Source organism: Giraffa tippelskirchi, chromosome 4, assembly GCF_054371585.1.
Source record: "Giraffa tippelskirchi isolate mGirTip1 chromosome 4, T2T-mGirTip1v1.2.pri, whole genome shotgun sequence".
NCBI classification, from domain to species: domain Eukaryota; kingdom Metazoa; phylum Chordata; class Mammalia; order Artiodactyla; family Giraffidae; genus Giraffa; species Giraffa tippelskirchi.
In genome coordinates, this window is record NC_137278.1 from 69,372,622 (window position 1) to 69,386,688 (window position 14,067).

Below are 14,067 nucleotides of genomic sequence, written 5' to 3' on the forward strand. Positions count from 1 at the left end.
TTGAGTGTTCGTTCAGTTTTAAACAGACACTCCTCAGACTTAGAAATAATTACTGCAATAAACAGATAAAGTTATGAAAGAGTGTGAGAATTCTTTTCTCCCCCTCACATTTTTTCGTGATCTTTTCTTTCTTAGAACAACATATTTTATTAATTTACAAAATTTTATCATATTCAGGTTCATATATTTGTAGTCAGTATCCAGTGTTTAAAAATACAGTAATCTTTACCCTTAAGTTATACATACTTCAGTCCCCAAAAACTCTGAATAAAATGCTGTGAAATATACCTTTGGGTTACAGACATATCTATGATTTTGAAAATATATAAACTTTCTCAAGTTGAGTTGTGTGCTTAGTTACTCAAGATCTCTCTATTTTTCTTTCATAATTTCCTTAGACACTAGTGGTAGTAAAAATGCTGTTTTAATGTAGAAATGTCAAAACTCACTTATACAAAATATTTAGGCAGTATAAACTGTTACGAACTTTTGCATTTGCAGTTACAGTTTTTGTTCTGTGCCAGTTCGTTTGGCCTCTGCATACAAGTGTAGGCAGAACAAAGTTCCTAGAAACAGTAGACCAAAGGAGTATGGCTGCCTTCTGACAGACAGCTTGGAGAAGCCAGGCGGCAGCTGGGAGAAGCTGTTTATGAACATGGGTCTCTCACTGCTCATTTCTTTGTCATGTTCTTTGTCCTGTCAGCCACCAATCCCAGACCTCAGCCTACCTACCTCCTGTACTCTTTCTGTTAGCATTTTGTATTTAGCATTTGGCCATTTAGTCAGAATCTTCTTTCCTGTATTTTCTCAACCAAAATCTGCTCTAAGGTTGATATCTTTTCTTTATACAGTTATGTACTCTCTCCTTTGATATTTTTGCCTTTTAAATCTGCACTCTACTGTGATGAAAAACTTTGTCCCATCTGAAACTATTCAAGTATTAGTATTCAGTGGATGCAGAAGGCCCAGTTTAGGGGAGTGGAGCTGGGTAGACCAGTAGTAGTAGGTTTTGCATGGAGTAGATTTTTTCTGTTCTGCCCATGAGTAATTGTAGCCCTGCCACTAATAATTTAGCACTTCCTTTTTATAAGAATTCACTGATACTTTTCTGATACTTTACTGAACTTTTAAAATTAAGCATGAAACTCATAGATTGTCAGAAATTAGGATTCAAGGCCAATATTCACAAAGTGAACATGTTGACTGGCAGCTGAAGAAACAGTGATTGATAGTGGAACTTTTTTGTTGTGCTAATATAAAAATGCTGACAAGGACAGATTAGAAGGGGTGTGCGTAATTGTTTAAATGCAGCACTGACAGAGTGACTCATACTACCGGAAAGGGGGAAAAAATGAAATAGGGGGTGAGGTAGAAAAGGGGAGAAAGGAAAAAGAAAAAAAAAAAGCACCTTTCTTCAATTTTTAATCTCATGTTATCGTTGCTGGAAAGTCTAGTGAGATTGATTGCAAAGATAGCTGTTTGTTAATGGGTCATAAAATAAACAGGAACAAAATAGTGGTGGATGAGTGATTTTTAGAATCTCTGTGTTATATCATATTCAAGTATGGCCCTTCACACCCTGATTAGAATTTTAAATATGTCTGGGAATTAAGCAAAAGAATTTATGGGGAAAAAAAGACCTCCACAGAGTAGCTTCTTAAGCATGCTGGAATGCTTTGACCTTGAAAAGATAAATCCAGAACAAGCTAAAAACAGCACATAACATTACTGCTAACGTGCAGTGCATAACAGGTTACTATGTATCATAAAATACAGAGAAGCAACCAGAGAATGAAAACAGAATTATGTTTAAAATGGGATGATATAATGATACAATCCTTAATACTATTCAGAGGCATTTAAATTCTATTATGAAATACAGCTTGCTTTTCTTATGGAGGATCAGTTAGACTATATGTTCCAAAATAATATATATATATATATACACATATATATGTGTGTGTGTGTATAATAACTCATTCAAAAAATAAACAAGTAGAGGGGGGATTAGTAAAGTTTAGATAGAATCTTCTTTTTTATGATCTAAAGTCAATCTATTTGATATTGTTTTTCTTTGTTTGCATGCCCAGATATATCTCCCAAAGCCAGCCTTAATCAGTAAAGGGTATAAATTAAAGACTTTTCAGATAAGTACAGATAACTTCCATCTAGATAGCTCCAAATTTATATAGAAACTAAGTTTATTTTGGAAGACTTTGCAAATGAATATTCTATTTTCTTTGTAGGAGTTGGGAGCTGTGGACCGCTATTATAGTTCACAGGGAGAAAGTAAAGGGAAGGTTTTCTATGGGAGTATCCCTCAGTCTGCCCCAAGGGTTTTACAGCCACCAGAGACTGACCAAGAGCAAGGAAGGCTGGTGATGTGAGATGGAGGCAAGAATCCTAAAGGGAACTGGGTATTTATTCAACATTCTGTTTTGTCTTCTTTTGTCCAATCTGACAATTCTATGAAGTACAGTATTCTGCAATGCAGAAACAGCAATCCTGACTGTAAAATTAAAAAAGCATTACAAATCCTTACAATGGCACTTCAGAACAAAACCAGTATGTATACTCTTTCCACTTAAGAAAATAAGATACTTTTCTCCCTTCTAATGAAATAAAATGAACATTTGAAAAGATTTATATTTTTTTCAACTTTGAAGTTAAAAAATCCCTCATTTATTTGAATTGTTATAAAAAAAAAATCTCATGAGATAACAAGGCTCAATTGAGCCTGTTAGCTTTAACACAAAGTTAAGCCAATAAAAACTGTTCGGAAACATGAATTTCCGTTTACATGAAATACAAGTTATTCAAGTACTTATACAATGGGTCAAACCCAGTTCACCTTCTTGTGATTTTCTTTATCCGTGTCAGAGCATTTATTAATTTTTTATGTTTATCTTTAAGCTAACAAATTTCATTTCTAAAATCAGAGTGTATGAAACCCACTCTACATGACCCTCCTCACATCTCTAAAGCCTCTAAGTATTTGCCTACAAAAACATTTGTGTGATTGTTAGAAATTCCTCTCGTGTCTCCATCTAAAATGTAATCATTGACTTTTGAAATATTAAAAGAAAATGCCTTTAAAAAAATGTCACCCCAGGACAGTGAAGTAACTGAAACACATCCCACATTTAACATCCAGTTTAATACAACGTTTAATCTGTTGTACCTGACAAGGGGCAGATATTTTCTGTGAATAATACAGGGAACACAGTAGTTAGGCAATTCTCAAAATGGTTAGAGGAAAGGAATGAGAGGAAAGTGGTTAATTTATTATTTGTGTGTATGTGGAAGAGAGAATCAGGAAAAGTACTTAACATGATTTTACCTCCTCTGGTTTGTGCCACTTAGACCAAAGAAATTAACATTTTCAAGCCCAGAACTTGATCATATCTGTGTTCTAAGATGACACTTAGGATAAAAGTGCTTCAGCACAGATGTGCAATGTATTTCTGCATAAGTGTATGTTTTCAAGGCCACTTATTAGAGGCTGTTACACTGTGATAGAAAATATATATTTAGTCTTCTTTCCTGGTTCCTGGCCCAGAGTTCCTAAAATCCTGTGGAGATAGGGTTGACAGATGTATCTTCCATTATTTATAATAACCCCTTTTCAACATACCTGAGTTTATGCTAATGATGTGATTCTAGGACAATGGTTACTAGAGGGACTGGTTACTAGAGGAACCAACCAGTGGTTAGAGGCCTGGAACTTTTAGTATTACCTCTGGGCAGGGGAATGGGCTTTGAGGTTGAGCCAAATCACCAATGACCAATGATTTAACCTCTCATACCTACATAACAAAACCCCCATAAAAACTGTAACCGAAGGGGTTCAGAGAGCTTCTGAGGTAGTGACCATATCAAGGTACAAATCTGGAAAAGGCATGGATGCTCCATGCCCCCCTCACATATCTAGCCCTATATGTCTCCTCCATTTGGCTGTCCTTATATTATGTTCTTTTTTTTTTCATTGAAGTATAGTCGCTGTATATTATAAGTCTACAGTATATAGTGATCACAATTTTTAAAGGTTATATTCCATTTATAGTTGTTATAAAATATTGCCTATATTCCCTGTCCTATACAAGGTATCCTTGCAGCTTATTTTGCACAGAATAATCTGTACCTTTTAATCCCATACCCCTGCGTTGTTCCCCCTTCCCTGTACCCACAGGTAAACACTAATTTGTTTTCTTTATCTGCTAGTCTGTTTCTTTTTTTTGTTATGTTCACTAGTTGCATTTTTTAGATTCCACATATAAGTGATATAATATAGTATTTGTCATTCTCTGACTTATTTCACTTATCATACCTTCCAAGTTCATCCATATTGTTGCAAGTGGCAAAAATTTATTCTTTTTATGACTGAGTAGTATTCCATTGTATACAGATACCACATCTTCTTTATCCATTCATTTGTTGATGGACGCTTAGGTTGCTTCCGTATCTTAGAAATTGTAAATACTGCTGCTCTGAACATTGGGGTGCATGTATCTTTTCAAATTAATACCAAATGTTCATTGGAAGGACTGATGTTGAAGCTGAAACTCCAATACTTTGGCCACCTGATGCGAAGAGCCGACTCATTGGAAAAGACCCTGATGCTGGGAAAGATTGAGGGCAGGAGGAGATGACAGAGGATGAGATGGTTGGATGGCATCATCGACTCGATGGACATGGGTTTGGGTGGACTCTGGGAGTTGGTGATGGACAGGGAGGCCTGGCATGCTGCGATTCATGGGGTTGCAAAGAGTCGGACACTACTGAGAGACTGAACTGAACTGAACTGACCCAACAATGCCACTCCTGGGTGTACACTCCAAAGAAACAAAATGCTAATTCAAAAAGATACATGAATATATTCTTTATGATAAATAGATAAGAGTAAATAAAGCACTTTCCTGACTTCTGTGAGCTGTTCTTCCAGATTATCAAACTTGAGGAGAGAGACATGGGGCAGATGACAGAAGTACAGGTGACCACTGGGACTTGAAGTTGGCATTCAAAGTGGGGAACCGTCTTGTGGGACTTAACCTCTAGGGTTGGCTCTGATTCCTGGTGGCTGAATTGTAAGACATACAGTTGGTATCTGGAGAGTTGTAGAACTGGCTGGTGTGGGAAAAAGCCCCACTCATTTTGTGTTAAGAGTGTTGAAAGTAAAGGAAACAGTTTATTTGGGGGCACTGGGTGCACATTATATTTCACTTCTATCACACTCACTCATATTCATGAATTTAATTGTGAATGCCATCTCTCAGTAAAGATTCAGAGAAATCTAGAGACTTGAAAACGCATTCCCATTCCCTCCAAGTCTCACATGCAAAGCTTGGTGGCTTCATGGTATAATGCATTAGAGAATTCATCCATTTTGCTGCCTCTGGATGATTTTTATTCTATACATAAAGAGTACTATCAGAATTTCATAGGTCTGTGTGCTGAATCATTTATATAAGAGGCTGTAGAATGCATATTTATGAATGCCTGGAATATTCTGTCTTATAGCACCATGTTTTTTGTGGTATTTGCATCTCAGGTTATCTACAATTATTGACTAGCCTAGCAACATTGGAAAGTTGAGTTTGACTTAAAATTTTATGTAGAAATGAAATGTTAGTATCACAGCATTATTTTTGCAGTTATTTAAAATATGAACCAATGAGAAACCCCAAATGGGTTTGTAAAATTACTAACCTTTGTTTCTTCATTTCAAAATGACTTTTTTTGTAGACAAAACAACGGATGGCAGTCTTGACTCTAATTCCATTCCTGTATTGGACTCTCATCTATGTACTTTTGGGTAATGTGCTGTACCAAAACCGCAGGGTGAAGCCAAGCTACCATAGTAAACTTGGGGGCAAGATGTGAACCAAGGACTTCTGGCTGGGAAATCAGGATGGCTTCTTAGAGTATGTTGCACTTAAATGGACTTTGCTATACAGAGAATTTTTTGAATGGAGCCCATTCTGTATTGACTGAAATCTGTGAGGCTGAGAGAACTCTAACACTGATTTTGTTTCCAAGTCTATTATTCTTATTTTGATCAGACTTTTAACATTTCTGAAAGAAGGACTAACATGAGGACTTCAGAGATTTACACTCTTTATTGGTTTGTCTACAGTGATATTTTGTTTCAGTTTGCTATTTAATGTAATAAGTTTGTATATATTAAATTTAGTTGAATGGTGATATAAAAGGATTTGATGTAGATCTCAATTTCATTGTCTTAAAATACAATAAATTGATTATCCTGAGTCATGTTTACATAACTTAGATACAGTTGCAGAAAACCCAACTATTAATAATCAAGGGGTATTTCTATTTATTTTTAAGTCCTCTGATTGAAAAATAATCCAATTGCAATGTGTAAAGGGAGCTGGCATAGCTTAAATGTGATACAAAAGACCTGCAATACAACGTGCCTCTGCAGAGGAAAACATTGTGCTTATTAGTAGCAAGCGCCTGAGGTTGCCCTGTGGCCTTTGAGCTTTGGGACTAATTGTATAATCGATATTCTTCTACTGGATTTCATACTAATTTTACTCTTGAGAGTGTATGGGACTGGGAGGGGCCTTTGTATTCTGCACACAGGTTGACATTAAACAGTAAAAAAAAAAAGTCTTTTGTAATGCTGAAAACCAAAGAAGCCCCTGACAAGATAAGGGATGCTGTCTCCCCTCTCATCTTTGTTTGAACCTAAGAAATCTTTACTAATTGCAGTGAAATCCCGGCTACATCTGGGTCCTAGGGGAGAGACAGGAAAAGGATGTTCATCTCTCCTTCCCACCCAACCCCACACCCTCTGTCTGTTTTAGAGACATGCACTCTCTTTATTGTGGGCTTTGAAGGAAGCATTTAAAGCATTAAAAAAAAAAAAAAGAAAAAGATTGTGTGTACAGTAAATAAATATAGAGGGATCGGCAGGGAGATTGCTGGTTGTTGCTAAGCCATCAAGATGAAGTCATTCAAATACAAACAGGCAGATGGGAGAGTCTTTGTTTTAGCACCAGGCTGTGGTTGGTGTGTGGAGATGGGGAGGCTCTGGAAACCACAGGTGTTTGGGGACCCATAGGCTATCCTCAGGGACAGAATTAGACACAAGAAAAGACTTTAGGTAGGGGCCCTGATTTGGGGATTTTCTGTAAAGAGATGGAAGCAAAGTAGACAGCTTTGTGAAGCCATGTGAAAATGAAACCATGTAACTCAGATTGGAGCTTGAACCCACAGCTTGTCACACAGCCGAGACAGTCTTCCATCTGGTTTCCATCTTAATGAAACTCAAGATCAAACACATGGTTTCCATCTTAATGAAACTCAAGTTCTTGATGTCTCATCACAGAAAGAATTCAGTGAAAGACAAAGTGATAGGTAAGAAGTGGATTTATTTAGAGAGAAATATACTCCACAGAGAGAGTATGGGTATCTCAGGAGAGAGTAGCCTCAAAATACGAAGTGGTTAGTTTTTGCTGCTGCTGCTAAGTCGCTTCAGTTGTGTCCAACTCTTTGTGATCCTATGGACCATAGCCCATTAGGCTCCTCTGTCCACGAGATTATCCAGGCAAGAATACTGGAGTGGATTGCCATGCCCTTCTCCAGGGGATCTTCCTGACCCGGTGATTGAACCTGCATCTCTTACGTCTGTTGCATTGGTAGGTGGGTTCTTTACCACTAGCACCACCTGGGAAGTCCCAGTTAGTTTTTATGGGCTGGTTAATTTCATAAGCTAATAGTGGAAGAATTATGCCAACTATTTTGGGAAGGGGTGGGGATTTCCAGGAATTGGGCCACTGCCCACTTTTTGATCTTTGATGGTTGACCTCAGAACTGTGGTGGCACTGATATGTGTATCACTAAGCTTACTGATGCGTTATGATGATCATATAGGGCTTCCCAGGTGGCTCTAGTGGTAAAGAACTTGGCTGCCAATGCAGGAGATGTAAGAGATGCAGGTTCAACCTCTGGGGTGGAAAAGTCCCTTGGAGGAGGAAATGGAAACACACTCCAGTATTCATGCCTGGAGAATCCCAAGGACAGCAGAACCTGGTGGGCTATAGTCCTTAGGGTTGTAAAGAGTCAGACACGACTGAAGCAGCTTAGCACATAATGAGGCTCAAGGTCTAGTGGAAGTTGACTTGTCCACCATCTTGGACTTATTTGCATATAATCAGTTAATGTCCTGTCCTCGGGCTATGTCGTTCTTTTAAAGTTTGTGCCCTGCCCCCTTCTCTCCTGTTTCAAAAACACAGCTAGTCTTATTCTGTTCTTTTCTAAGATTCTCCCATCTCATCTGACAACATTCTAAGGGGTAAAGGTGAAATCCTGAAAGATTCTAACAGAAAACCATACTTTTTGCCTATTATCCTTCAAGTTTGTCCTTCTAGAAATTGCTCTTCATCTCTACATGGGGGGAAAAAAAACAAACATCTAGTAATCAAGGAAAGATTTTGATCTTCATAGTTTGAGGTTTTAGGCAAGGGTTCTTGAATATTGACTCATATAATTCCTTTACTTCTGTAGAGTCTACGCAGTTTCTCTAGCTTGTATATTGTCTAAACTATTTCATCTCTCTATGGAGAAATATTTTAACACTGAATGCAGAAATACTCTACCAATTCAAAGAACAACCTCAACCCTTAATCTAGAATTAAGTGAAAAAGTTTCTGCATATCCAAAATAGCTTTCATGAAAACTCCCTATTAAGGGCAGCCATTTTCTTTCTTAGTACTTCACTCTGAGCCCTTTGACTTGTATTCAGCAAGTCATTCTTAATCAGCCTGATTGTCTGGTTTCTCAGCCCACAACAGATTGGAAAACAACAAAGGAGAAGCTAAGAAGAGGCATAGTGACAGCCATAGTGACATCTGAAAGCTTGACATTGAAGGAGGAGAGAGAAAAATGATATAGTAGGCATAGAACTATATAGCCATATGGTGCAGTAATGAGTGTTCACCAAGATGACCCCTGAGTCATCAAGGGAAAAAAAAAAGATAATATTATGTTTAAAATATCTATGTAGGAAGGCAGAAAACCAGTGGATAATTTATTTTATAAAGATTATCATCTAAAATTTAGGTGTTAAGTGGACATAAGCTTTAAGTACATGGAAAAATCAGTTCTCCAGAACTGCTCTTTCCCAGGAAATACCCAGGTAAATGAGGTGTTACTAATCTCATCTTTAAACACCCTGCTGATTTTCTCCTACAATTTGGCCATAAATAGCCTGACTATTCATTGTTTTTCAGCAGTTACCTTGTCACAGGAGGAAACAAACCCAAAGAAATGTTAATGAAATATGTTTTCTGTTTTTATTCAATGCCAAATATTATGACTTCTGAGTTAAAAGCAACTGATAAATTAGATACTAACTACTTAATTATAGAAATATTAAGTCTTGCCTGCTCTTCCCAGTACAGACTTCAGAGGTTTGATCTAATGGTTGAGTACAAGGTATCATTTTTACCAACCTTAACAAATTAGTTGCTGGCACTCTGTGGACATTAATTCCCATTTACATGCATAATACAAAAGATGCCCTGACCTAATCAACCGATCACTGCACATTTTGATATATCTCTAGAGGGAGAGAGTCCTTGTCTCACTGGCTTGGCAACAGTCCCTACCAGTGACCTTTAATGCTATTATCCTCTCTCAGGGGAGGAAATCAGGATGTGTTGAACTTTGCAGAATCAAGGCCTTCCTAAGAAATCGAATTTGAAAGCAGGATTTTGTTGATTGTCAGTTTTTACTTGTAATTTCACTGTGATTTTTATGTAGCATTTTATAGATTGTGTTTTTTTTTTTTCTAATTGCCTTAATTTATTGAATAAAACAAACTAGCATTTCTGCATATAGACAGAGGATCGGGACCAAGTGGGCTGAATTTTTTTTTTTTTTCCCCTAGTCAGGCTGGCATGGGCTTATAATGACAAGATTCCGTTTTATCTGAAAAGACCCTGATGCTGGGAAAGATTGAAGGCAGGAGGAGAGAGGGACAACAGAGGATGAGATGGTTGGATGGCATCACTGACTCAATGAACATGAAATTGAATAAGCTCTGGGAGTTGGTGATGGACAGGGAAGCCTGCAGTTCATGGGATCACAGAGTCAGACACGACTGAGCGACTGAATTGAACTGAATGTTATTTTCCCCTCGGGGGGCTCCTTTTGGAAAGGCCCAAGAAATGTATGAGGAATTTGCTGTGATTTCCAGTTGCAGCCTCAACTGGTTACATATAATAAGATGGTAACAGTGGACTGTGGCCTAAGAAACATTATAGCATCCTCAGGAAGCCTACTTGGATAAGAATACATTTTTTAAAATTCATACTGAAAACCTAAACTGGTGTTACGCTGGCTAATATAACTTAGGCTGTGGACTCTGGGGTAGCCTCTTCCTTTTTGATTACTCTGTGTTATCACCAAACTAGTAGCTATCTAGCTCTCTCCGAATATAATTTGGAAGTTGACTTTTTCTTAAAATATTCTTTTGCAGGCATAGCTCATGAAGCAAGTAGGGCCAAGACCTTCCAAAGGGTGAAATGGGTCATATTTGCCTTTGCTGTCCCAAGGCAGTCAATTCTAAGTGCTCACTCTCCCCTTTCCATAAATATCATCCCCCTCATACTCCATTTCTATCCTATTAAATCCAGCCCTGAGGAAACTAGCTCAAATATTGTTCTTTATAAGGTGTAAATGATCAATAAAAGAAAGAAAGGGTCCAGAATCAAATGCCTGGCAGGCGAAGTAGATGAGCAAAAATGACTCAGTGTGAGATGACAGGCAGAGATAGTCTGTGAATCAGAGAGTGTCTACCTCACCATCGAAATCCCCTTCATTTCTATTACACAAGAATGAAGACCCAATAAGACTATATGTTATGATTTTTCAAGAAAAACTGGACACCTAAATTTTTATTTGAGATCTAATGTTTGTAAATGTGGGCAACTATTTCTTTCTTTTTTTTTTTTTTAATTCCATATTGGCTAAATGTAACATTCTGCAATTCAGTTTCCAAACTGCAATTTAAGTACAAAATATCTTCAGATATTTTTTGCTGGATGATGTGGATGGTTATGAGGATTCAGCTTTAATCTCAGAAGAGTATGTTTCTAGTTGCAGAATTGCAGGCATCAGAAAAAAAGGAGGAAGGGATTTGAGAGGGAGAAGAAATTAATAGCTCCAAGCTCCTGAATTTATACTTTAGTGAAAGCCTGTCTATTTTCAATACTTGTCTTTGGAAGCAGGATCTGTATCTTTGGCTTGGTCAAATGAGTGTAGAAGAAAAGCAAAGCACAGCAGAGCATGATACTAGGTGTGCAGCACCTGATGATGATGTTGAAAATACCCAGATAAAAAAATCTATGATTTTTCAAATGCAAAAGATGTTTTGGAGTTTAATGTTGCAGATACCATAAATTTGGTCTTTCTGCAGCTGCTTTTAGGTAAGAGATATAAAAAGTGGAACAAATCGCTCAATTAGTATTTTAAATTAGATATTGACAATATAAAACAAAATTAAGACTATTAATTGTAAAATAAACTTGAGGCAAAAAGAGACCAGAAAGTGCTATGGTAATAAAGACCTTAACTTATTGGGTACTATCCTAGTTGGAGGAGGTTTGGAATGAAGATAAAAAGAAGGAAATGATATATATTCTGAAAGAAAAAGTGACAAAGTATAGTGTCCAAATGAATATAAAGAATAAAATAATCAGATGACTCAAAGTTTTAGTATCATAGCAATAGACACAAACTGGTGTCAATAAACAAGTTTGTGAAACAGAAAGTGATTATAGTTTGGGTCCCATCAAGTTGGAAAGGATAGACTATCCAGACTAAAATGCCAAAAGACCATGTAAAGAAGATAGTGACACACAAAGATATTGGACAGTCCTCAGTGTTTTGCTTTCAGCCCTACCTCACATTTAGAGAGAAGGGCAGAAGACTATGGGTTATATTGAGGCATGTGGCAGCATTTGCGAGAAAAAAAGAATGAAACAGTATATCAAGAACAGCCAAGCTAGCATATTAAAAATTAAGGTGGAAAAAAGTAAATTAAAATAATAATAATAATAAATCTTGTTTAAGTGAGAAGTTCATCTCTAGAATATATTTTTTAAAAAGCTAGTTTTATTTAACTTTAAGAAGAAAACAAACTAAAGTTGGACTCATTTATAAAAATGTATGATTTATGATGATTCTTACAAAATTGTATTTTGAAAAGCAATCGTGTTTCCCATTTTTGGTGCCTTTATTATTTAGTGATCTAATACTCATCTGTGACTCAAAATTCAAATTCTCTGATTCATGTTCTGTTCATGTTTGTCAATGAGAGGTGGATTCCCAATATTTTCTACCAAAAATAATATGTAAGGCAAGAATTTTTCAATTTAATGAATGCCAACATACCAATTTATTCTTATCCAAAATAAGGCAGAGGAAATGAAGCAGAAAGTGAGATTTCAAATGTTTTCTTAACAATTTAATACGGACATAAACTGGGATGTGGCCAAAACCCCATCTCTCAGTGCGTCATAATCTGCATATTGACAGATACTAGGTGATTCGTGAAGTTGCTTAGGGCTTGTCACCATCTATCATTCCATTTCTGCCTTGCGGGCTGGAAGAGATATTTGGGAAACAAGTCAACTATAGATAGCAAAATGAGAAACCACCCTATTATATGCATTTTCTTGTTCACTTTTAACCTTTCAAGATGTATTTTAATGAAATTCTTTAGAATTATCATTTACATTTCAGAATTGGTCTGAAAATACAATAATAAATAAAGATAATATAAGTCAGCCATTAGTGTGAATTAAGTGTACTAATTAGTATGCTATATTATAGTTTGTTGAGATTTGCAATGGTGGGAGTAGAGGATAACTTAAATAAACTAAAGGAATAGAAAATTGCAGGAAATAAGATGCACAGGATGGATAGAATGGGTACATATAGTAACTATCTGATGCCATTCGAAAAGATTGTTCTACAAACGTGAACTTTCCAGATAAGTGATGTTTTCCACTTTGTGCAACAAAACTTTTCTGTTTCATTTTATTATTTTGAAGGCAATACACACTTCCTACATTGTTGAATGGAACCTGCTAGCGTAAGTTAACCTCTTTTTGATAGCACAAGGTCATCATTATGAACATTAATCCCTGTACTATGCTATAATACAGTAATTCCTGTGGGGCTACTGAGGTGTGTAAAGCTGCTGCCCTCATGCTAAGCTACTATGCTTTCTAAATTCCTATATCTATCTTTTATATTTCACTTCTTAATCCTCCTCCCTTATTAGGAGAGCAATTTCTTGTTGTTATCATCAATATGCCTGCTTATTGAAGCCACTTCCAGGTTAGAGCAACTGTTTGCTTCTGATTTGCTGTAGGCTAGAAAGCCAAATAACACACCATTTAGAATCCTGTCAAAGATAAAGCTAATAGATTACAAAAGAGGTTCTACAGAGCACTTCTGTGTGCAAAGTGAAAAACTTCTGTGAAGGAATTATGCCATAGCTATTTCAGCTTTCAGATACTTTATTTGCTTCTTGATTATTATCTTTGTTCTGGAAAGTCAGGAACTCAGGCTAAACACCTTCCAGTGTAATCAGTGTACACAGAACAACTAAAAGTTGCCTTCGCTAAATTATTAAAGCACACCACACTTAGTAGGCTCTTAAGGGTTGATCTATAAGTATGTATTTAGTTATATAACTGCATCTATGTATAGACATATATGCATATACATGTAAAACTTGTGTATAAATGTGTTACTATATACGGAGCTGCATTATAAAGTATTGAGATCACTCTGCTCCTCTATCTTATAATTTATACAGCCATTTATTCCAAAAAAAATGTGTGTATAAGCTTTATCTTTTAAAATTACTCCTGCATTGCTGAGATTACTTTTGTTCCTTTCCTAGACCTTAGGACATGACATATACTGTTTTGCTGATTCTTGCTAGATCCTTGGAAATACTAGCTACTGAAAATCTCAATCCATGTCAGCCTATGGAGTGGGATGGTGTTATCTCCTGATAATGAAACA

At 36.5% G+C, this 14,067-nt stretch overlaps 1 protein-coding gene across 28 annotated transcripts in view; it reads left to right on the forward strand.

Moving 5' to 3' along the window:
- Positions 1-14,067, forward strand: part of NRXN1 (neurexin 1) — a 1,199,463-nt gene that overhangs the window by 363,666 nt on the left and 821,730 nt on the right. For 3 of the 28 annotated variants that reach the window (XM_081593733.1, XM_081593735.1, XM_081593736.1), the window contains one exon: positions 5,743-6,897. The exons of 23 other annotated variants lie outside the window; for them this stretch is intronic. In XM_081593733.1, coding sequence (XP_081449859.1) covers positions 5,743-5,880 — 138 coding nt within the window. In that variant the 3' untranslated portion in view covers positions 5,881-6,897. Of the gene's footprint in view, positions 1-2,246; positions 2,790-5,742; positions 6,898-14,067 lie in introns of those variants that run through there. 2 more of the 28 variants (XM_081593734.1, XM_081593732.1) reach the window with 2 other exon arrangements.